The sequence below is a fragment of the Carassius gibelio genome, chromosome A15, assembly GCF_023724105.1.
Source record: "Carassius gibelio isolate Cgi1373 ecotype wild population from Czech Republic chromosome A15, carGib1.2-hapl.c, whole genome shotgun sequence".
Classification (NCBI taxonomy): Eukaryota; Metazoa; Chordata; class Actinopteri; order Cypriniformes; family Cyprinidae; genus Carassius; species Carassius gibelio.
Window position 1 is genome coordinate 16,522,545 of NC_068385.1, and position 25,524 is coordinate 16,548,068.

General features: G+C 36.5%; 1 protein-coding gene across 1 annotated transcript in view; it reads right to left on the reverse strand.

The window, feature by feature from the left end:
* LOC128029371 (nectin-3-like protein) overlaps window positions 1–25,524 on the reverse strand; it is a 38,905-nt gene that overhangs the window by 8,437 nt on the left and 4,944 nt on the right. The window contains exons 2-3 of the mRNA XM_052617129.1: window positions 5,079–5,426; window positions 281–583 (exon numbers count right to left, since the gene is read on the reverse strand). Coding sequence (XP_052473089.1) covers window positions 281–583; window positions 5,079–5,426 — 651 coding nt within the window. The remainder of the gene's footprint in view (window positions 1–280; window positions 584–5,078; window positions 5,427–25,524) is intronic.

Sequence of the window (25,524 nt, forward strand, 5' to 3'; positions counted from 1 at the left end):
TTATCTTTCTAAATGTAGATTTCTTGTCGGATATTTCAAAAAGTGCCTCCATTAAGCAGTGCGCCATTCAAACAGACAGCAGCCAACAGTTTTAGTTGTCAAAGGGAAGCACAATGAAGATTAAAACATTAAAATAAATCCTATATTAACATCTTATAAATTTGAGAGCAACAAAACAGAGCGATCAGTGCATACAGAAAACCCATGAAGACCTTGAAATACAAAACAAGATTAAAGTTCTTCTACAGGGAGAATGTTGATAAAAGCAATTCACACTCACAAAACACATTGAGCCGGTAGGGAATGTGGAAATCCTTGGATAAGGCCGGGTGACGAACAACGCAGCTGAGGGACCGGCCAAATGCATCCCGGGTGGGGGCCCAGACGTAGTGGACTGAAGTGGTGGTAGTGCCTTCAGGCTCCTGCTGTGTGACGACTGCTGACTGCTGGCCTGGCAGGTCTGAATCCCAGAAGACCTCTGCTGCTGGACGAGCCCTTTCAGCTGTACATGTCGCCACCAGAGTTTGACCACGTCCATCCAACAGAGACAAGGGGCCAGGAGACAAATATACCTTTGGCTCCACTACACAGAGAAAATGAGAACCTATTTTACTTACTTTATCTTGTCTTTATTAATGCAAATTTTTTTTTTATATAAAAACTGTTCATATATATATATTTCAAATAAATGCTGTTCTTTTGAATTTTCCTTTCATCAAAAAATCCTGAAAAAAAAAAAAAAGAATCACAGTTTCCACAAAAATAATGTGCAGCACAACTGACTGAAGTAATGATGCAGGAAATTCACCTTTGCATCACAGGAATAAATTACATGTTAAAACATATTAAAATAGAAAATAGTTGTTTTAAATTATAATATTATTTTACAATATTTCTTGATTAAACAAATGCAGCCTTATTGTCCATAAAATGTTTTTTTTTAAAGCATTAAACAAATCTTACCAATGAGTCTTCCTTACAGATTTTTCAATAGTAGACAAACACACACACACTATATATATATATATGTGTGTGTGTGTGTGTGTGTGTATAATATAAATGTTACTGTTATTAAGTATAACAGTACTTGACTTAAGCAACAGAAAAACAAGAAATAAATAATAAATGAAATGAAAGGGTCAGGAAGAACTGTACAAAATGATTTACTGATATGGAACTTACAGGATGATATACAACAAGATGAATAAATAAACATGTTAAGGGTGGAAACAGGCATTAGTACAGTCAGAATTGATTTATTACACCAACCGTACAAATTCACATAAAAAAATGGATGATCTGAAATGACCGAGTGCTGAGGTATGAGTACAACAACATGATGTGAGTGCGTCTAAGTGGCTTCTGTCTCTATAGAAAAGTGGCAAATTAGTTTATTGAGATATTCCACATGGATTTATAGAGAACAGAAGGAAAGACAAATTGGGCCCCATTTACGAAGAAAATTGGGCGTACGGTCGCTTCAATGCAAAACTTGAAATTTATCAATATGGATGTGAGTGGTGGCTATGATCAAATCTCTCGTCTGGTCTCAGCTTGTGTACACAGGTTTTGGAGTTACCTGAACTTGTACGCAAGCTGCTTTTCATGGGGGAGAATCGAATGAATGACAGCATTTTGTTAGTTTTTATTTTCCTGACCGTCAAACGAAGTTCATTAGTCGATCGCTAACCAGTAAGATTAGAATGTCTTTTTTTTTTCTGTGAAAGGCAAACAACAGAAATGAAGTCTATAAATTGAATAAAATAACGGAGTGTCTATTTACACTAAGTGCAAATAGCCCGTCTTGTTGGCAGAGGCTATTTACACAAACTCCGCCCACCAACGTGTGACTGGGGTAGTAAACACTTCAAAAAGACGCACGTCGTACATCAGTTTCAGTGAAAGATGGTAAAGTGTGCGCTTTTTGACTCGATCGACCGGAGTTCGAAACCTGTCTTTGCCAAAAAACAATTCTCCCCTTTTCAAATACCATATCGCATCGGAAAGGCATTTATTTTCAATAAAAATGAAGGAAATAATAAAAAAGTTGAAAATAAAGTATCGGGTAAGGTTAGGGTATGTGTAGGGAAGGCTCTATTGTCTGAATAGGGTGGTACCCTTTTAGAAATTTGAATAAAATTATCATTTACACTGAAGTTATTATTAAGATAATTGCATTAAGTAGTATTTATAGCAGAAGATCTTGCTATTTTAACAGTGTAAATAGTTTCTCCGTGTCATAAACATAAAGGTTTTCTGCCTCCACTTTTATCAACGTGCGATAATTTGTACGATGAGATTGGCGGCATACGAATGTTTCATGAATCACACGTGAACGCTGTCGCACGGACCTGTGTTCATTATACGTTAGATTGATGAATGTGGCCCACTGTGTATTACAGCTGAATCAATCATTGTAAAATATTCAGCAGCCCTGAACAACTAAACCCCAGACTGCTGGAATTAAAACAACGGACTCAATTTCAGCTATTGTTTTAATTTCTGAAATAACATTAGTTAACAAAGAGACCACTCACTTGAAAGGTTACATTCGCACTACAAGCCAGTGTCCAATTTCGATTTTCAGTTCAAATTCCGTTTTGTGAGGATATTCACATGACCTGATTAATGTGGTCCATATATTCATATACCATGATTCTTGGCCTTCAAGTTGGGCATTAAAACTATGTCCATAATAATGTATGGGTCCTTGTTCAAATGGTATGAAACTGTAGATTAAAAAAAAAAAAAGTTTGTGAAAGAATTCCCTCATACTCACCAAGTCTGCATTATTTGTTTAAACGTACAGTAAAAACAGTAATATTGTGAAATATAATTTTAATTCAAAGCAACTGTTTGCTATTGAAATATATTTAAAAACGTAATTTATTCCTGTGATGCAAAGCTGAATTTTCAGCATCAGTACTCCAGTCTTCAGTGTCACATGATCCTTCCAAAAATTATTCTAACAAGAAACACGACTTATCAATGTTAAATAACTTTGTGTAAATCATCATATATTCTTTTCAGGATTCTTTGATGAACCCGTTTTATTTTAAAAGAAAATATTTTGTAATATTACAAATGTGTTTAATGTCACTTTTGAACAATGAATTCTATTAATTCCATTAAATCTAGTGTAAAAATCTAGTAATGTCTTACATGAAAACTGGCAAAGGTCAGAATTCAGATTTGGGCCACAATGAACAGTGAATGCAGCCATAATAAAATTGCATCAATACTATTTTAATTAGACCTTTTCCCTCTTTCCTTTCTCCATCACTCTCTCCAGAGAACTGCAACAGCTGCACTCTTTAGAAACAGTCTTGCCATGTGGGCCAGGAACGTCAACTTAATCCTACACACAAGGCCGTCTGCTCCACGCACCTGTTCTGCTCTGTTTACAGGCCACTCCTGTATACGAGAAATCGAAATAACCCCAGGGACTCCTAATGCTAAATATAGCGCTGTGGTACCTTAATGGTGGGGACACAGTTTATTACAGAGCACTGTCTTCTGAATGCCAACGTCAGACCCACTCTGCATTTATCGAACCTGAACCCTATACCATCTACATCACGCTGGAGCTCTGCTGACTCAGCGTCACTTGCAGGGGCATCTTGCAGGGGCATCTTGGCAACTCATTCACACCCAACCCTCCCAATAGAAGATGGGGAATGGAGAACCAGCTGATCTTATGTGCAGGTTGTGTGTGGGCGAATGTCCCAGAGAGGGTCAGGGTATTGATTTATCATCAAAAGAGGAAGGAATTTGGGCCGGGTCATTGTCACCCACACAAATCCAGACCCAAACATTCCCGCTTTGGGTTGCAGACCAGGGCTGTCATGTTAAAAAAAGGAACAGAATGAATTGTGGGTACAAATTATACCACTTGGCTTGCGTGCTGCATCTGATCTGTTTTAATGGTAAAATTCACACGGTCACTGAGAATTCCTCTGATGATTCATCACTGTTAAATTTACAGGAATAGGGATGGTGGCTTCAAACTCGAAGCAGCTGATTGGCCAGTGACTTTTATGGTTTTAGAGGTTTGAGTAAATGTTTATCCCTTTTCTGTAAAAAAGCCAAGGACTAATAATGCCTTTTCAGACTGGATCGATACAATTCAGAAGTTTTATTACTTAAATAGAGAAAAGATTAGCTTCTTTTTTTATGGCTGCAGGAAATATACAAGGAGGAAAAATTGGCACCCCACAAATCAAAACAGAAGGAATGTGCTGTCATGCTAGTGTGTGACATATATTTCTGTCATCTCTTCACTCGAGCAGAAAAGGGGCTCTGTGAAGGGTGTTTCCAGCCCTTTCTGTAATTACAACCAAAAATAAGTCATTCCAACACAAGCTTCTAAACCACTCTCCTTTAATTCCAGTCTTGTTTTCAATAGACAGTTTTTGGAATGTTAATCACTTTTAAGTGCCCTGCATAAATAAAACTGCACGTAAATAAAACTATAAGCATAAGTATACAGTATAAATAAATACAGTATAAATAAATAAAAACAAGTATAAATAAATAAATAAATAAATAAATGTGCATTTATATGTTTTGTTATTGTTAACAATTTTTGTTCTTATAAATAATAAACAAACATGGGAAAATAAATAAACACATTAATATATTTACGAATAATAATGTTTATAATTTGTTATTGTTCATGCTTTTTGTTTTGAATAAAAGAATAAACAAATCTGTGAAAAAATTATAAATGTATGAATAAATACTAATATAATGTATATCATGTTTTTAAATTTAATATTAATAATAAGTAAATTTTTATTATTATTATACCTATTGCAAATTTACAGTTTCTTTAAACAAAACATTTCATATAACATATCAGTTTTGAATGACAAGACTTAGTCAGAGCCAATGAATACACAAGATACATGAATTTTCAAAGCGTTAACCTCATCAATGATAAGAGGAATAAAAAATGTATGACCCAACAGTTTTAGGTTTCAGGAGGATTCTAAAATGTTTTACGAAATGGTTCGCCTCAAAGAATTCGCAACTATACAATTATATAGTGTACAAAATGTTCACAAACATATACTCACCCATAATGTCCACAGTTGTGGATGCTTGCATGTTTCCAAGTTGGAAGGTGACCGCTTTACAAGTATAGGTCCCAATGTCTGCAAACCCCATGCCCTGCAGGACAATGGATGCATCATGCACTGAGGGGTTGATGAAGTGCACCCGTTTGCTGTACTCATCAGATATGGAGGTCCCGTACTGGGGGTTGAAGACAGCCAAAGTGGTGGTGCCGGAGGGAAGCCGGCGTTCCCAGGAACTCTGGGTCAGGCTGAGGTTTGTGCTGACCTCTACCCTGCAGGTCAAAGTAACGTTTTTCCCCAGCACTGCAGTCACCTGCTCAGGAACAACAACTCTGTTGGCCCACACACCTGTAGAGAAACAGATCATCAGAAATAATGATACAGGAAATAGATGAACAGTTGCCAAGTTTCCATTCAACACTCTATAAAATAAAGGTTCCAAAAGGGGGTTTGAAGCAATGCTGGGTTCCCCAAAGAACCATTCATTGAACAGTTCATAAAACAGTTCTTTCCCTTTTCCACTCTAAATAACCTTTTGTGGAATGGAAAGTTTCTATGAATGTAAAAGTTCTCATTGAATCATAGATGCCAATAAAGAACCTTTATTTTTAAAGGGGTCATATGATGCAATATACATTTTTCCTTTCACTTTGGAGTGTTACAAGTTCTTGGTGCATAAAGAAGATCTGTAAAGTTGCAAAGACTAAACTCTCAAATCCGAAGAGATATTCTTTATACAAGTTAATAGTCAACCACGTCCTCCTAAAACAGCTCGTTCTAATGCCCATTTCTCTACATCACAATGTGGGAAGATTTGCATAAAACTGCCCAAATGTTCAAGCATAGAAAGAAGGCATAACTTTTCTTCTCGCTGTAGTATTGTTGCTCCCATAACTGCTTTATTTACAGTTTTGTAAATAAAGTCGTATTTACAAAACGGTTTCGCTTCTGACCCACAGTCTGTAAGTACGTTTTCAAATTTAAAGAATTTGCCACTGATGATTCAAATTCTACAAATTGTTTGTAGTTTCTCTTATCACAAATGCAGACATGGTTTAGAACATTTTAGAAGAACATTTTACTGAAATCTTTTTACATTATACGGTGAATCAGTTTCAAATGTTATATGCTCTTCATCAGTTCCATCTGTCTAATCTGGCTGACATCACTTCCATCAGGAGAACCCTTGAAAAGTCATAACTGAGGTACAATGGTGAGAGATCTCGTATGGCAGATAATGAGGGCTCATGTTTTCCCCAGCCTTAATTACGCCCCATGCGGGAGGCCTTCCTTCTCAACTGCAACAGGCTGAGAGTGCTGTGCCACACAGCTCTTGCTTCACATCCATAGTGAGCACCAAACAGACCTCCGCATCACGCCGCGGGACGCTCTGACTGTCCTCTGCATTAACCGTCTGAGCACCTTGCCTAATAAAAGCTGCTGGAACAAGATGAAAAACAACAGTTTTTTGCTGTTTAACAGGTGTCTTTAATCTGTGCCTGTGCCCTTTGCATGTTTACTTTAACATACTGGAGTTATTTGCTGATTCATGATATTCTGGCAAGCTAGTATACTGTTACAATGGAAATGAATGATTAAAAAAAAGGTGTTGGGAAGACAAGGAGATCAGACAGTCCATAAGGGGTCCTATCAAAGACACCATGATATAACAGTCAAGAATGTCGTTAGCTTAAAGATATCATGCTAGTGTACTTCTAAATATTTATTATTGTTATTTTTGTAACAATATAAAAGTATTTCTGTCACCTTTGATCAATCTAATGTGTCCTTTCTGAATAAAACTATTTATTTATTTTAAAAAATCTTACTGATCCTAAACTTTTCAATGGTAGTGTACATGTTTATCCAATAGCCTGATTTACATATATTGTTCAGTAATTTTTTTTTAAATATTTTTTTCACTTTTTGTGACTTTGGTTGAACTTTTGGTGCCGTAATACTGATAAACGTCTGGTTTGTTTCTTGTAAACAGTGCTTTATGGATAGTTTTGTCGCTTTCATTCCAATTACTTTAGTATCCCTTTATACACAAAAGATGCTATTTTGAAGATTTTTTTTGACCATACAATGAAAGCCAGTAGGGTCAACATTGGATCTTTCGTGTTCAACAAAGTCAGTCATACAGGTTTAGTATGACAAAGGGTGAGTAAATGAGACAGACTTTTCATTTTTGGGTAAACTATTCCCTTAACAGTCAATCTTGGTTAGAAAACAACAACACACTGCAGCTAAACCTCATGCAAGAAATCATGGTGTTCTAAAAAACAAAACAAAGGAACACATTTCCGTAAAGATCACTGGAAAACACAGAAAAATTACAGGCTATAGAATGGGAGCTCTGCAAAACATATTCTGAGTTAAACACAGAGCAGTGAAAATAAAATCTCCTCAGTCATTAAAGGCCACAAATTGCTGCATTTTAGATGGAAAAATTGTTAATTGAGACACTATGCTTTCCTCTCTTTAAAAAGAAGTTAGAGCATTTAATGCTGTTTTTACAAATGACAGTGCTAAGAAGTATTCCTACCATCAAAACAAGGTAAAACCAATACTATTTAAAATCCATAGGCTGGGTATGCAAGGCCATATGATAAAAAGTGGGTCTATGCAGGCACTAAATAGTGGCTGATATTTTAAAACATTGGCAGCTGCATACTAGTGGTAAACCTCTGCTATTATATCATGCCTGTATGGGTGCAGACTGTTCCCCTGCCCACCCTGTAATTGCAAGAATACCACCACACACACACAAAGACGGAGAAAGGGAGGGTGTGTGTGTGTGTGTGTGTGACAGAGAGAGACTACACTGCAATCTGGCTGACTGGTTGACTATCAAATTTGCTGAGACCGGAAGATCACCCATTTCAATTCACACTGTGATCATTACAGAGACATTTACGTCAATCAGCAAGTGTAGGTTACAAAAGTTTTATACCTGTAAGGCTCAATTTTTTACTGTTTTATTAAACAGATAAATCACACAAAATGAAATCTCTTCTATCATTTACTCAGCATCATTTAATTCCTAATCTGTTAGAATTTTATAACATGTAGCAACATATACATATTCAAAAAGTATTTAAAAGGTGTGTATAAATAGGATCAAGAGCATTACTTTACATCCGTTGTAACAGGACATAACTTGTGTTACAATAAACTCTGAATGCAACAATGGAGCAGAATGCAGAGGTCTCAAAACATGTTTAGAAATTAGCAATGTGACAGTCATAGAAATCCAGACACACACACACACATACTGCACTTACAACCAGAACAAATAAAGACACCATTGACAAATGGTAACGAAGAAGAAATGTATAGGATAAAAACCATTGTCCTATTCCATTCTACAAGATTTCTATTTAAAATGTTAAACCCTTTTTACATTATAAAAAATGTAAATGACTTTCGACCAAAACGGAGGTTGTTCAGTAAGGAACCCTCTGTTTTACCTAATGACTAGTTATAATAAAAGGGGCTTAAAATTGTGCTTAACTCGCAACAAAACTTAAGGCCAGGCAAACTTCAGATGTGGTCTGACGTTTGATGTTGGGCTGCCACATCAAAACCCAGGTGAGCACAAGGAGATTTAGAGCTCTTAGGATGCAAGGCAACATAAGACAACCTGAAAATTTCAAGTACTAACTAAATACAGTTGTATTATTTTATCATTGGAAAACCAGGGTCAACTGGCATTTCAATTGGCAAAGGTTTGAGCTGTTATTTATGCTTTGTTTATGGTTGGCCTATGTATATTTGTTGTGTATAGGCCAGAACAACACACAGTCTTCACTGCAGTCTGAGCTTTGGGAGCAGCTGTCACCTGTCTACCAGCCAAACCACCGCTGACCTCGCAACCCTGCCCCTGTCACGTACACACATACATTCTACAAACACATCCAACGGCGCTCATCAGGGAGGATAACGAACACACACTGACAAAAATACTGGCCTGCAGTCGCCTGTGAAAACAACTCCAAAAACCTATACACACCACCGTGATGAAATTTGTGGTATGTTACACAGCTCGGGCATCCATAAATGGTACATGTTCCATCTTGGCCTGTCTGGGATACCACAAAAAGAGTCTATCTGAATTTTGCCACAAACCACCCTGATTAAACCAGAATTAAAGGAATAGCCCAGGTTAGGCTCCATAGGCAGTAGAAAAGGGAACTGTGAATGTAACTCTTCTGAAGCTTCTGGTTCCTTAATGATTCTATTGATGATTATTTTAGTACTTTTAAGGAATACAGGTCAAACTAAATGCAAATTCATTACCAAATTATGAGATTATAACATTTAAAATAATTATTTGAAAAGGTGTTTACACAGCCTTAAAGGGGGGTGAAATGCTATTTCATGCATACTGAGTTTTTTACACTGTTAAAGAGTTGGATTCCCATGTTAAACATGGACAAAGTTTCAAAAATTAAGTTGTACGTTTGTACTTCCGGTTTGTCACAAGTTTCGGAAAGTTTTTTTCGAGTATGGCTCTGTGTGACGTTAGATGGAGCGGAATTTCCTTATATGGGTCCTGAGGGCACTAAGCTCTGCAGAGCAGAGACGAGACATTCACTGACCAGAGCAAGTGCGAAATGTCACAAAAGAAGTGTGTTTTTGGTTGCAAGGGCAAGACAACCCTGCACAGATTACCAAAAAAAAAATAACATCAAGGGACCAGTGGACAGAGTTTATTTTTAAAGAGCATCAACGGAGTTGTGCAAGTGTTTGTGTTTGTTCCCTGCATTTCCAAGATGCTTGTTTTACAAACAAGGCCCAGTTTGACACCGGATTTCCATATCGTTTATTTCTTGTGTTGGAACCGCAGGCGGTGAATAAAACTGCTTCAAATATCTCTGTGTTGTTAACTTAGCTATCAGCACGTAAGCACATTTTTTCTTTAAAGCACCTTTAAAGAAAAAAAAAGACGGCATAAAGTGGAACTTAGTCATTTTCCAAAACCGCTAAGTGTAACGGAGGCCAGCGAGTAGTGCTGTCCGATCTCAAGAGACGCACTAGCAAAAGACGTTAGTGGCTGTAGCCATTTAGCCTCCTTGTTAGAGGAGACCCGGGTTCGAGCCCCTCTCGGAGCGAGTGCGAGGAGCGTCAGAAAGCAAATATATACAGTTTCAATACATACCACATATAGACGCTGTTGTAGTCGTTGCTGCTGCTGCTCTCGTTCAGTTTCAGCCTCTGGATCTGATTCTGGATCATAAATAAACGCTGAATCTAACTGTTTGTTTTGGATGATGTTTTTTTTTTCCTCAGGGTAATGTCACAACTTCCAAACGCTCTCAACGCAAAAGCCTACTGGCGCTCGTGATTCTTTAGCTCCGCCCACACGTCACGCCTCCAGACGCTCGTGTTTTTCCGAAAAAAATCGGCACAGACTATTTTTCTCTTATGAATATAATAAAACTAAAGACTTTTTGGAGATATGAAGGATGCAGTACTACTCTATAGGTACTCAAGATTAACAGGATATTGAAAATGAGCATTTCACCCCCCCCTTTAAGAATTAATGAAAAAATAACTGGCCCCAACTAGTCAATAGTAAAAATTATAAACCAAATATATTCCTTTATTTGATTGATATATGTATGTGTGTATATATATATATATAGAGAGAGAGAGAGAGAGAGAGAGCGAGAGAGAGAGAGAGATATAAGCATGCAATATATATAAAACTCATAATGTGTGTACATTTACACATGCTCATAAGGACAACCAGGTACTGTAACTACACTGATTTACATTTCACAGTTAAGTTCTATGAGTTTGATTCATTAAAATTAACTGATTCATTTGAGTCACACTCAACTGGTTGAGCTGTGTGATTCTGATTCACTTAAAAGAAATGCGTCAATAAAGAAATAATTTGGGATTCAAAATACACTGGTTGTATAAGAACCTCCGTCCTCATCAGTGCAATAAAATTAAAATCTATTAAAGAAAAATAAAAAAAAATAATATTTTTTATTTGTTCTTACAAACTGAAGGATGCACTAAAATGATTTCCAGGCCACATATGCTGTGGATAGCATTTAAACTGTATATAATCCTGAATATTCCTTTAACACAAGGTTCTTTAGTAGAGTCTTATATGCAGAAGTATATCTATAGATGTCCTGCTCTTTCAGTAGAGATGAACAGATGGCTTCTGCCTCAGATACCCGAATCAAGGCCAGATTTATGTTCACTGCTTTTGTTGTAAACGTGTAAAATGGCTTTGAACAAATTGAAAGTCAATGTAACCAATTGATAGATACAATTACCATCGTTCCCTCACAAGCATGCAAACTTTGCTTGAGGATATCACAATCTAAAGGGTTCCATCATTAACTCAATCCAGGCCTGGTTTAACAGTACATAAAACTTCGAAAAGCATGTAGGCCTGGAGAAAGTCATCTGAGGGCCAGCCCAGCTCTGCCAATCAGATTTTAAAGATTCATCAGGAAATGAGAAGTATAGTGTGACTGCATAAAATTAAAAAAATTGGCAAAGGTAACAAGGAACTAATCGAATGGTCGCTACACGGAACGGCGAAGATGAGTGAGAACAAGAAGGAAATGAGGGGAAACAAATCAGAAATGAATTAATGGAAGAGATATGCTCAGTCTTTGAAGCGTTGCCTGTGTTTGTTTTTCTCTCTCCTGACATCACTAACTGCTACAAGCTGTTCATGGGGTCCAAGAGTATATTTGAGCCCTCCACTATGCATTCCACTCCTCGTCCCAACGCCAAATGCCCCAGCGTGAACTGAGATCCAAACCTGACCTCACCCTCTTGTGAAACATCTTAACTTCATTTCGGTGCGGGGAGACTTGTCCCAAAGCCCTGGACTTTTTGTCAGGTCACTGGGAGGTAAAAACCAGCTGATGCATCCCCTACTTTCAGGTTTCAAAAAAAGGCAGGAAGCATATGAGGCCAGGCTCTTCTTTTGCACGCAACAGCTCACTCAGATTAGAGTTGTTTTGTAAGACCACGGTGATGAGGCAAGACAAAACCAATGAGGACATTTTAAATGAATGCTTTGTTAATGTCATAATGGCAGTGGAGAGATGGTGAACGTCAACAGAAATGCACTATAAAAGATAAAAGAAACTTTATGAGAAATCAGACTGAGCTAGGGTTAGAAGATAACAAATCTTGTTTAAACTTGAGTATTTCACCCATAATTCTGTCAGTATTTACTTATCATCATTTCATTCTAAACCTGCATGACTCCCCTTCTGTGGAAAATAAGAACACTTGGAGAATGATCACACTTGTCTTTTCCACACAATAAAGTACAGGGATCAGGCAAAGCAAGACTTATTGAATAAAAGCTTCATTTTTTGTCTGTTCTTCAAAAAAGTAATTAGATTAAAACTAAGAAGACTTCAAATATAGTATTGCATTAAAATAAAAATGTGGGCAACTTTTATGATGCTTTTGCGCTTTTATTCAAATGAAAAGTGAACCATGAATATTCTGCTGAACATCTTTTTTGTTGCACAAAAGAAAACATACAGATCAGTGCTGTTAATGTTAAAGGGATAGTTCACCCAAAAATGAAAATTCTGTCAGTAATTAATTAAGCTGTTTTAAACCCATAAGACCTTTGTTCATATTTCAGAACACACATTTTCTGACCCTGCATAGACAGCAAGGAAACTACCACTTTCAAGGCCCAGAAACAGTGGTTCAACTATCATATTATGGAGCTACAAAAAACTTTTTTTGTGCAATAAAAAGAAAAATAATGACTTTAGTCAACAATTCTTCTCTTCCAAGTCAGTCTCTGCAACCATTCATGAGAGTACCACGATGCATGCTGCTGACGCAGGAGCAACCATTCTGACATAGAGCTGTGCCTTGTTTACAAGCAGAGGAATGCACACGCATGTGTTGTGGTACTCTGGAGAATAGCAGCAGAGACTGACATGGAAGAGAAAAATTGTTGACCAAAAATAATAAAATAATAAATCTCTTTAAATAATAATAAAAAAAATTGTTAATTGAGCTGAATAAATTGCTAAAATAAATTTAGCAAAATGTGGTTTTGACAACTAACTTAAAAGTTTAAGTTGAAGTACTAAAATTATAAAAACGTAAAATTATTTCATTTAAATAAAAATAAGTGAAAGACAAATATAAATATTTTTAAAAAACTAATAAAAATTACAAAAGAGCATAAATTGACTATAAATTAAAAAAATAACTTATAAAAACAATAAAATGGAAAATACATAAATAAAAGCTAATCTAAAAAAAATATTAATAAATTATATGGTAGAATATTAATAGTATTCAAATAACAAGAACTAATTTTTAATTTAAATTTTGGATGAACTATTCCTTTAAGACTTTAAAGCAGTTTATTCCCTCTCATTATCCATGTAAAAAAAGGGTGATGTGAGAAAAACCAACAAATAAAAAAAATGAAGCTTGACCACTAATGTGCATAACAAAAAACAAAGAAATATTTGTGGTTAAACAACTGATTCTCTGACTTTTACTAAAGCTGCTGAATACAGATTGACCTAAAGACAGACAGAGAGACACCATTGTTTCAGTTTGCAGTCAGTCTACATTAGATGGGAGCAGTGTGACTTCAATTGAACTGCTTCACCTTTGGTCACAATGCCAATGTTGTACTATGAATATCAGAGGCTAAAGAGACATGACATGCAACAGCTATACTAGACATACCAAAGGTAATTAACTTTGCTGTTTTGTGGCACTTGCTATGGTTATTCAGTTTAGAGAGAGGTTCGTTCTGCTAGAGGGCCTTACTAACCAGACTACTCGTATATAGTACTGCCAAAAGAGAGAGGGATCATAAAGTTATCCTAGTTCATGACCCTTAATAGGACCTGATTGCTGGACCTATAGACACTACTGTGCAGAACAGAGACCGTACGCTCAAGGCTTGTACAAATGTTGAATGCATTAAGGATGATTATATTGGGTTCCAAAAGGAAATCATAAATATTTAGAAATCTTTGTGGTTGGATGCCCCAAAGAAAACTCTCTTTCCTAAGAATTAATCTATTTGGGAGTAAAACCACAGACTAAGAAAAAGGGGAATTGTTGGAACTGGCTTTGCTCAAAAACAAAATGTTGACACGCTGTGAAACAAGAATAACTTTAGTCCTCTGAACCAGTATTGCTGATGTAACAGTTGAGTTATGCTGCGTTCCAGGCGACTCACGACTTTGTAGCGTTCCAGGCAAGTCACGCCAAACTTCCTGAGCGCAAGCCATAGTAGCTAGATTATTAATTTAATTGCAATGTTATATTGTTCTAAAATCTATTTTTCAACTTGTACCACTTGCATAAACACTGCATCCGTATACGATATTATCCGTAGGGGCTGCCATTGTTGTTCTGCGGCCTATGTGACATCAGAGCTCATAACTGGGAGTACATCAATCTAGTATGAGTTCACGGGTGGGAAGTCACGGGTTTGACTGCCGTTCCAGTGCACTTTCATGGGTATAAGGTTGGAAAAACACGGGTTACGGGTTGCCTGGAACGCGGCAGTAGTCTTTAAGTATTAATGAGACAAGCACACATGAACACATCCAAAATGATGGAGAACTTACGGGTTGGGGGTTTGATAATTAAAGACCCCCTTTGATGAAAAGCATGTTGTTTACTTATCTGGTGCTTTTAAAAAGAATTTTGACATGTGAAGACAAATCATTTGCACATTTATCATTCAATCTCATTACCAGTATTTTTTCCTTAAAACTGCAGTGCAAAAAAGACACATTTGATTAGAAAATTTACCGCCATCACAAACATGTAACCAATCATGTAAACTTGGTTGGTGGGGCTTATATATATATATATATATATATATATATATATATATATCTCATTATAATATTATCACAGGAACATGGTTTGTGTAACATTAGCAACACAGGTAACACTTTATAATAACTTTCATTTATTAATTACTAACAAACATTATATAATGCTTAACAGATCATTAGTAAATATATATTCACATAGCTAGAAATATGAGATAATGTTCTTGTTAGTGTTTACTAATGAACTTACTTAAAGAGTAACTAAACCCTAAACCAACTTTTTTTTAGTTAATGATCTGTAAGGGCCCTATCTTGCACCCAGCGCAATTGACTTTGTACACCGACGCATGTGTCATTCCTATTTTGCACCCGCGCAAAGCGCGCTTTTCCCTCCACAGAAGCACGTCGCTAAACTAGTGAATGAACATGCGCTCCCTGGGCATTTCAGCGCAAAAAAGGAGGTGTGTTCCGGCGCAAACAATCCCTGGTGCTATTTTGCTGTTCCATTAAACAATTGCGCCACTGACCAGAAAAAACCTAGTCTAAAGTCAGTGGCGCGTTGCGCGTTGTTCATTATGCTATTTTAAGGGCGCATGCTTGACCATAATGTATAGCGTGCACAACGCGCATACACTTTGCTCATGTAATCTACACAGATGCAACAGTTATTTTTGCAAATCATAAATTGTTACACTAAAAAAATATTAACACATGAGATGACGGAAATCATTGTGGTGTATTTTGGGTGGGTTTCTCCCATCCCCATACAACACAACTTCTCTGTCTTTCACTGCTCTTACAAGAACATCAGTCTCCTCGGCTGTGAACCGCTCCTGGCGTGCGCCTGGTAAATACGCCATAATAATAGCAATCCATAATGGAACTTGCGCACCTGCTTTTAAAGGGAATGTTGGATGACGCTCCGATTGGTTTATTTCACGTTACGCCCAAACCACACCTATGAATAATGAAGCTACTTCAGACCAACCCATTTTAGATTTGCGCCGGGCGCAAGAGCCATTTATCCCGCCGGGAAAATAGCAACAGCGCAGAGACCCGCCCACAAAGTTACTTGCGCTTCGCGCTTTGACACTTGCGTTTCAGATCGTTAAAATAGGGCCCTAAGAATGGGGCTTTATTAGTGCTGTTCATTGATTTGAGTAACTTTTTTGACATTTGAGTATAAAGTGTTTTAATTCTACAATATGTGTTGTAAAAATGTTTGAGTGCTGCCCTCTTCAGGTTGAACGGTGGCTACTGCAGTTGATTTTTCCTATTGGATGTTTGCGGTGGTACGCGACATAAGCGGTGGCGGTTTTTGCGTGGTAAGCAGTTTCCAGCTCACCACACCCTTGGCAGTATAAAACCATCTTGTTCCGTCAAAATCACTGTAGCGAATCAGGAGTTGGAATTGCGAGTATTGAAAATGATGATTAACATCTATTTAGCATAACAGTCATTTATATAGTTATTTACGTGTAGCCAATGTAGTTAATTAGCATAGTTGTTAGTGTAACATTAGTATTGTTATAAGCATAGTTAGTAGCATAGTATTGCATCAGTTAGGATAGCTTAGCGTAGATTTATCTGTATTTAGTACAGTGGTCAGGATGGTACGTAGGTGTATTGTTGCTGGTTGCAACAGCACTGCTGGACTGCATAGTTTTCCAGCAGACTTGAAAATTAAGCGCCAGTGGTTGCATGCTCTTGGCCTTGAAGACCGTGAGTTCCCGTCTAGAGCTGGAGTGTGCAAACTGCATTTTACGCGGGATTGCTTCTACAACTCAATGGAGGTGGAAATGGGCTTCTCCACACAGCTCACGCTGAAAAGCGACACAGTGCCTTACTCAGAGACTGGTCCCATTCTCTCTTGCGCAGCTGCATCGCTAGTATTGTAGGATGCTGATTGCAATGCGGGAGTTAAGACCGCAGTTGTAGCCAGCGGCTCGAATTGATATGGCTTAGGCCCTGGCCCTGTGTCCACAGACACCTCGACATCCTCTACTTCAAATGAACGATCTGTTACAATGCTACTTGCGTCACTACAGTCACTCTCCATTTCAGTGACTCTGACAGCAGCTGTCAATTAATCCATCACCGCTGGTCTCAGGTTCACGGCACACCCGCTCAGCCCCACCCTCGTTTCTTCCCCTCTATCTCGGCTGTGCTCTGCCCACTTTTCAGCATTTTTCAAATATTGCCACTTTCACTTCATACGATTTTCAGTTGTTGTTCTTTGTTTGTTGTGTAGACCTCTATTTACACATCTTAACGAATAATCTATTAATTATTTGTTCATGTTTTGCAGTACCCATTCAAAAGTGGAAACTATTCAACATTTGCAAATGTTTATAAATGTTTACTAATCATTAATACCTCTAAGAGCAGTCATTACAAGACTCTGTTTAATACATAGACAAATCAATGTTTTAAGGCCACCAGACTTGTGTTTATTGATATTTGGTAACATATCTTTTAGTCATTAGTCATAAAATATGTGAAAGCTGATATATTTACTTTCTTGGAAACAATGAAACCATTCTCCGAGTGCCAAGAAAGCCTCTAACTTAATTCAAATAAAACACAAACATTCCCTCCTCCCTAAGGCTCCTTTCCTTCTTCCTCACTCATTATTGCAAGTCTTTTTTTAAGCTATCACATCTGATTTAAAGACTGGCACTTAAAGTAAAAAAGGAATCGATAATGTTAGCATTAAAGATGTCACACATTGCCGACCCTTCACACCAAAATCAAGACCCAAACAATGAGGCCTTTACTGAGACTCATTTGTCTGCAGTAAGCACAAGCAACGCGTAATTTTGATGTCTTGACTTCTTTTGAAACAAAACAAAGAATGCTTTCCATAAGATGCCATTAACATCATGAGAGGGGGTCAAAGGCGAACAATGCAAGGGTGAATTGCTTATTAGTGGTGGCAAATTCTTTCGTGCTTGTGTTATTCATCCTTGTGTGTGAATGAACAGTTGGTAATTTAGGAGCTGTCTAACAGAGGTTAGAAAAAGTGCCATCGGTTCGCTCAACAGACTAAAAGAGTGCTTCTATGTTGTGTACCACTGATTACATTTAGTTTGAAAGCAACTCCCATATACCGTATATTAAAAACTAACTATTGAAAAAAAGTAATTGTTTGTCATATCTGATTTGTATGTGGATACTGAACTGTAGTGCAGTCAAAACACATGGAAATACTTCATAGCTGTCCAGAAAATGAATCAAGACTTGTCAGCCAATCAATCAAGAATTCAATAAATGTCGGTAATATATACATATATATTAAAAAAAATTATAATACTAAATAGTAATAGTGTAAAAGTACTAGAATAGCAGCTCTTCTTTGTAGCATTTGGACCAGTCAGACACACCATTTTCCATTTGATTTAAGAAATCAATTATTCATTAGATTAACAAATGATCACAGACCAGGGAACTACACTAACCTTTTCCACTGGTGGCACTTGTGCTACTAACTTTTTCAGTTACCGGCGCAAAACATGATTTGGTCGCACAAATTATTCATAGTAAGCCACTCTGGATAATAATGAACAATAATGAAACTGTATTGCATACAGATGTCATTTTTATTTTACTTGCCATCTTTTAAACCACATGCCTTCTAGTTTTATTTCTTACAGTACGTCTTGGTATCTTAACCCAGGGCCGTAGCTAGGGTTAGAGGGGCCCTGGTGCAGGTTGTACAGTGGGCCCTGTCGGAAACGGTTTAATTTGTACTGTATATTCATTCCATTTATTTATTTATTTGTGCTATTTACACAATGTTTACATTTTTTACGTTTGTTTTTGTTAATTTAAAATAGCACTGCATAGTATTCACTGTAAAATAAAATACACAGTCAAACCAAAATGTATTCAAAATTTCTCACATTATCGTAGTTTATTTGCTATAGTTTAGACATTGGTAATAAAATATGACAAGAACTCCTCTTGATAATGTCAGATAACTTTGATAGAAAAATATGTAATGGAATCAAACAAAACTTCGGACATCTGTCAGTATGACAATATTTACACAACTATCAATACTTTGTTGAACAGTTACCAAGCAAGCAATGCTTAATTTGGTTCAGTCTGTGGTGTGAACAGGTTGCATTAGCAATTAAAGAAAGAAACACTTAAGCAAAACATGGTCAGGTCCTTAATTAAATTAAAACTTTTTTTAATCAATTTCACTGGTAGCCTACAGTATGAAGAATTTTGGGGTATAATATTTCGCAGATCACTGTAATTTGCAATACTCACTTACATAAATGAACTAGTGTCCTGCACCCACCAGTAAAATAATATAATCAATTATATCAGATTTTTGGATTGACTATGGAATCGGATAAATTGTTGTTAAAACTACAAAGTAATTCAATCAAGAGCATTGAATGATTTACATTTATTTTCATACATTAAAGACACTGACAGCAGAGCTAGTAAATTAGGCGCGGTCACTTTAAGAGACAATGCATCCATTATAATGATACACATCCGATTTCTTTCTCAACTTTCACTTAACCACATACTTTTTTCGAACACACTTTCCAAGACGGGTATTTTGAAATATTTTGTATGTATCTGTTGTCGGTACAAAAGCAAGAAGACTTTGAGACGCGTCTCTGCGTGCGCCCTGAACAGCAGAACACAGCAGTGCTGAATTAAGCTTTTTGCTCTTTTTTTTCTGTTTGTTTAAACTGCGATTTGTATCACATGAGACGCGGCTCTCTCATGCGCACCGAACACAACACGCGGGTAACCAGCTACTCAGTTCAGCTTTACCGCATCTTGTGTTTGAATGCTTTAAACTCTTTTGAATGTTTAAATTGGCAAGCCAACTTGACGTGTTGAATGCTCGGAGCACATTATAAAACGTATTCTTAAAATACACATTTCTGTTTTAATAAATGCTCATATTAAATCATAGCATAACAAATAAGTAGGTACAAAAATAATCAGTGATACATTTACGACTCCATAAAAATTAGGGTCGCAATGTCATTTCAAAAGGTCGCATATGTGACCATTTTGGTAACAGTGTAGCTCCCTGCAGACCCGTGTAAACATGGATGTCTGCGAAAGACTCCAGACCCTTGGTTACAATGGCAACCACGTCACCTCAGCCAGACCAGATAACTTTTATGACCTAAGAGTATGTGGAGAAAATCTTCCTCCTACTAAATCATCTTCTGATGATCTAAACAAGAGTGTATATTAGATGTTGATACCTATTCAACATATTAGTGTTCTAAGACTTTCCATTCACCAAAGATCTTAGGATCTCAGCTGATGTCTCTCTTAGCTCTTTTCACATTTCACTGGGAAGGAACTCCCAATCACTATCGAGTCAGGACATCTTTGGAATTCATCACTCTTCAAAACCAGAAGAACGTGATCGCGACTCCTGATGGTATCCTCCATCAAATCTCATTTGCCATTTCCCCTGTATGAGTGATTGTTTCTATGTTTGTTTGTTCGTTTGTTAGATTAGTTTCCCTTAATATTTAGTTAATAAAAATCTTTCATTCACATATTACATGAGTTACTGATTCTGCCTTACAAATCAATTTCCCTTTACGATTCCAATTTTGCTACATACTCTAATGCATTAATTCTGTATGAAAGTATTTTCTGTGGTTCTGTGTCATGGAACAGATAGATTTTTTCTTATTATTGTCAATATTGAAAAAAATATATATTTTTAAAACAGCAATAGATTTTTTTCCCAGGATACTTTTGCTTAATAAACACTTAAAAGGAACAGATGTTTTTATTTAAATAAAAATGGCAACTATGCATTTACTGATCATTTTAATCCATTCTTGCTTAATAAAAGTATTGAAATATATATATATATGATTTCAAACTTTTAAACATAAGTGTAAGTACATTAAAATGCCCCTACTCTTTTTCTGAGTGGAGTTTTCTTCTTTGAGTATTCTTTTGAATTTCCTCAAGTACCACGTTGTTCTGAAAAACGATCCCAATCTGAAATCCAAGCTGGGAACTCGTTTAAAAAGCACTACATTAAGCATTATTCCTCTGAACGCCTGATTAAAATGTGAGCTTCAAAACAAGGTAATTTAAGTATGGAATGTGAGCTGTTAATGAGGTTTCTCAGAACAGCACGCTATCTGGGTATACAAGGGCTGGGATTTTGACTTTCATCCCAAACTCCCTGAGAAATGTTTTCCTTCCCTTCTGAGTCTTAGTGTTCATGCATACACCAAAGGGAAGCGGGGCTCAACTGAAAAAGCTTATGGCTATTCAAACAAAAGAAGTGTGAAAATCTGTTTGCATTCTTTGGATCAGCACATACAATGACTCAAATTGCGCAACAGCTGCCAGAAATGTCAAAACCATCTAGGTCCTCAAAAAGTCCACTAAAACAAGTCTGCTAGGAGTGCCAAAATCAAAGGATGAGACATTGTTCCTCAAGGCTTTTAGGGGGTTGAAATGTTGCCAACAAAGACACACAACACTCAAGATGTCACAAAGGGAAGGACAGACAAACAGGACGGAATTAAAAAGCAAAGTAGTACAGCAGTTTGGTCAACATGAAACACAATAGACTTTAGTTTCTCTGCACACTCCCCTTTTCCTCTTTTCCCTGTCCACAAAAGGGCTGACCAGAACACAAATCATTATTGATACCCAAAACCACCCACCTTGAGTGCTTTGTCCTTAAGTTTGCTTGCATGTCGAATTCCTCCGATTTAATACATTCTCCACCTGTGTGACCATTAGCTATAAAGTCAACAAGCAACATTAGCACATGTGGGATCAATTTAGTGTCAGTTTAACAAAAGAGAAAAAAAAAATCACACATGCGATGGGGGGAAAATAATAATTATTTTTTTTAAGTTGTTAATTGATTTTTGGAGCATGTTTTAGAAGAAAATAATATTTCTGTTTTTCTACTTTAAATTTCACACTTAATTCAATGTGTTTGCCATTTCTGTGTAGTTATTTGAGAAATTTACTAGCAATTTCTGAGTGAAATTTTTTTCTATGCCTATATTTGTCAGTCCAGCAATATTATTTTCCAAGTTGTAAATAAAAAAACAAACAAACAAACAAACAACAACAAAAAGAAATAATATATATATATTTTTTTACAAATTTTATTAAATGTGTTGCTTACTGTTCATCTGTAATTATTAGTGAAATATAGAAATTTAGGAGTAAAATTTTCCCCTAGTTTTTTTATGTTTCCTAGGCCAATTTTTCTATCCATGGAGAATTTGGTTGTTTTTCCAAATCTATCTATCTATCTATCTATCTATCTATCTATCTATCTATCTATCTATCTATCTATCTATCTATCTATAATATATATATATATATCATAATCAAGAAAAAGCCTCACTAAAACAATTCAATTCTTGAGAAGAAACCTTAATCTTAAGGTATCATAAAAGTAAAAAATGCTATCATGGAGAACCTCATGAATCTTTCTAAAGGTCAATTAAAAAATGCAATTAAATTTATTAAATGTAGGTCAGAAAGTTGGTTCAGGTTGTAAATCGTCAAGAGTGCAACTCCCCAAAAATGTTATGATATTTATGAATTAAGAATTCAAATTTGAAAAAAAAGACATACAAAGTATTCAAACCATTAATTTACATGTTAATAAAAAAAAACAATGCATGTGTTTATAAAGTATATATATTTTAAAGAATTCTCTTTATTGTTGACACTTACGACACTTATGTCACTGACCCATATCACATTATCTCAAATAGTCGTACTACAGGACACATCATTTTAGACAAATCTCTGAAGATTTACCCACTAAAGCTTATTCTTGTCAAAAGTTAACCCAGTTCAACAGGAAATCCTTCCAACGCTGCTGAATAATCATTACAAGTTCTACAATAAAGCTTCCCTGTCCTACAAAACCATGGACTCCTGCTCTCATGAGGGAGCAGTCATATTTACAATAGAAATAAAATGCACCAAAACCACCTTTATGTCTCTGCAGGACCATTAGGACCCCACTCTCTCCATATTCCTTCAATAACCACATACTTCAACAATTAAAGAGAACGCAGCCGAGGCCTCGTCAACATCACAGCACATGGACTGCCTTCCTGCACGGCAGCCCTCGTTAAAAACTTCCACTGCAACTAACAATTACAAAGACACCATAGACGATCATTGCACATAAAATGCCTTCTTTGTTCCAATGCCCAGACAGATGGGGCTCTCAATACTGCAAGAACAGATGGATTTGATTCTGTAAGGAAACTAGAGGATGTTCAGCACCTATCACATGAGCGATGCAACGGAAAAGATCTAAATATGGTCAATGCAAGTGTTGTACAGGAATATACACCCATCTGAAGTTATTGGGTAAGCATTGCAACTGCCAATACTGACTGTGACTGTGCAAACACAAGAATGGGAAATAATTTTTTTCTGGTCGGGTTTTAGGTCACTGACCCAATTCTAGCTGGAATAAGACTATTAAAGTGAAACATCATACCTCCTACATTATCATATTCACCAACACCTAATGTTACCAGCATGGTGTTCTTGTGAAGCTGGTTGACCGGTGGAAGCTAGTTAAGAAGCCTGACAGGGAATACAGCATCCAAAACACAACATATGCCTGTGATCAGCCATTCTGCTCTTTTCAACTAAGTAAATACACTCATAACAAGGAGAAGCACTTTCCCAGGGCTAAAGGTTAATGCATTACATTGTTTAATGGAGAGCAGCCCAGTTACATAGCTTTTGATTATCACATCTTCCAGGGTGGAAGACATTCACAGCAAAATTCTTCTCTGTGGTCATGGCTTGTCTGTGCTGCCTCAGCTCACAATAAGTTCCAACATTCGTTTCCCGATGGACCATCTTCAAAAGAATCTTTTAATGTGATTGTTAAATTTCAGCCTGCTTCTATGTAGGCTAAGTGAAATTAAAATGAACTAAAAAGACAGGCTGGATGATGCAGCACACATAATAAGAGTCAGTCTGTTTAAATTGCCCTGTGAAAGTAAGCATGCATTCTGGATCACTATTGACATCCACTGGTCTTTTCTATGCTCTATACAAAGCAGCCAAACTTAAGTATCTTTTCAAGAGGGAAGCCAAAAAAAAAAAAAAAACAATTAGCCTATATCAGTCTGGCTGATCCATTCAGCTTGCAGCAATGAAATAACACAGGCCAGCCCATATTTTTGTGACGTATTACTTGCATAATGGAGGAGCTGAGCCTGCATTGCTTTCACCTTGGTCTAATTTGTCCGATCAGGGTGACACTTGCTGACTGTATTTACATAATATAGATCCTTCTCAATCTACAGAGAGGCTATCACAGACACCGTGTCCTTACATGACCTGGGATTAGCCTGCATGTAATTTGCCGATAGCGACCACAGAGAATGCCTTGTCAACTAAATGTATACTTGAAACGACCCTACGCAATCAACTTGCACACTAAAAAAAAAAAAAAAAAAATGCTGATTTTACAAAGCCTCAAATCACATTCACTCTTCAAATTACATACACGTTAGATTTATGATATATGCATGAAAATCCATACATCAGCTAAAACAATTCATCAACCCAGACCAAAATGCTATATTTCGGACATAATTAATCCAATTTAATAATGGCAAATTGTATATATTTTATATATATTTTACTTTTGATATATAAATACTTATATAGGTTACCTTTCAAAAAACTTGTTCGAATGTTTTTTTTATACATCTATACTATATGTATATATACATTAGCCATTTCCTTGTAAATTATTTTGAAATTTGATAGATTTTTCTGAGTAAAAAATATTATATATATATATATATATATATATATGTGTGTGTGTGTGTGTGTGTGTGTGTGTGTGTGTGTGTGTGTGTGTGTGTGTGTGAATAATAATATTTAATAAAATAATTGTATTTAAATAAATCAGAAATAAATCACAAAACCTCTTAAATATTATGTGTAAATAGGCTGACATATACATGACATAGTCTGGGATATAGTCTGCCATCTACTCTGGTAATTATTCAATATCCATTTATGTCTCTTATTATTTAAATCAGTGTTTCTCCTGTTTGATCTACAGAAAGCCAATATTAGCAGCTAGTCTATCAAAACGAAATCCCATGACCCATTACCTAACCCTGCCATTTGGTAAATGCTTTATTTATGCTTAAGTTGCTTGCTGCATCCATTTTTCCACCCTTCCCATTGGGCTACGAACTTTTATAATCATTCTGTTTAACATACCACTTCCTCTTGCAGTGTTTTTCTAAAGGGCAGGGGGAGAGATTCTCCTCTTTTAACCTAATATTTAAGGCAACAAAAGTGGAAGGTGCCACTGGCAGAGTGCCCAATAACAGGTCAATACTTCCAGACTCTTCAGTCTACTTCAGTCCTTTTACTCTCAGGCACTAAAGTGCACCCTCAACCCCCTTGCTTAAACACACCAACCCTTTCACTTGTTCTACACCAGATCCATTTACAAAAACACTTTTTACAACCATTCCATTCTGGTTCATCAGTCTGAGTGAGAGTGGAATCTGAATCTCAAATAGAAGTTGTATCCCAAGAGAAATACACACTATCCAATGTAGTCTCAG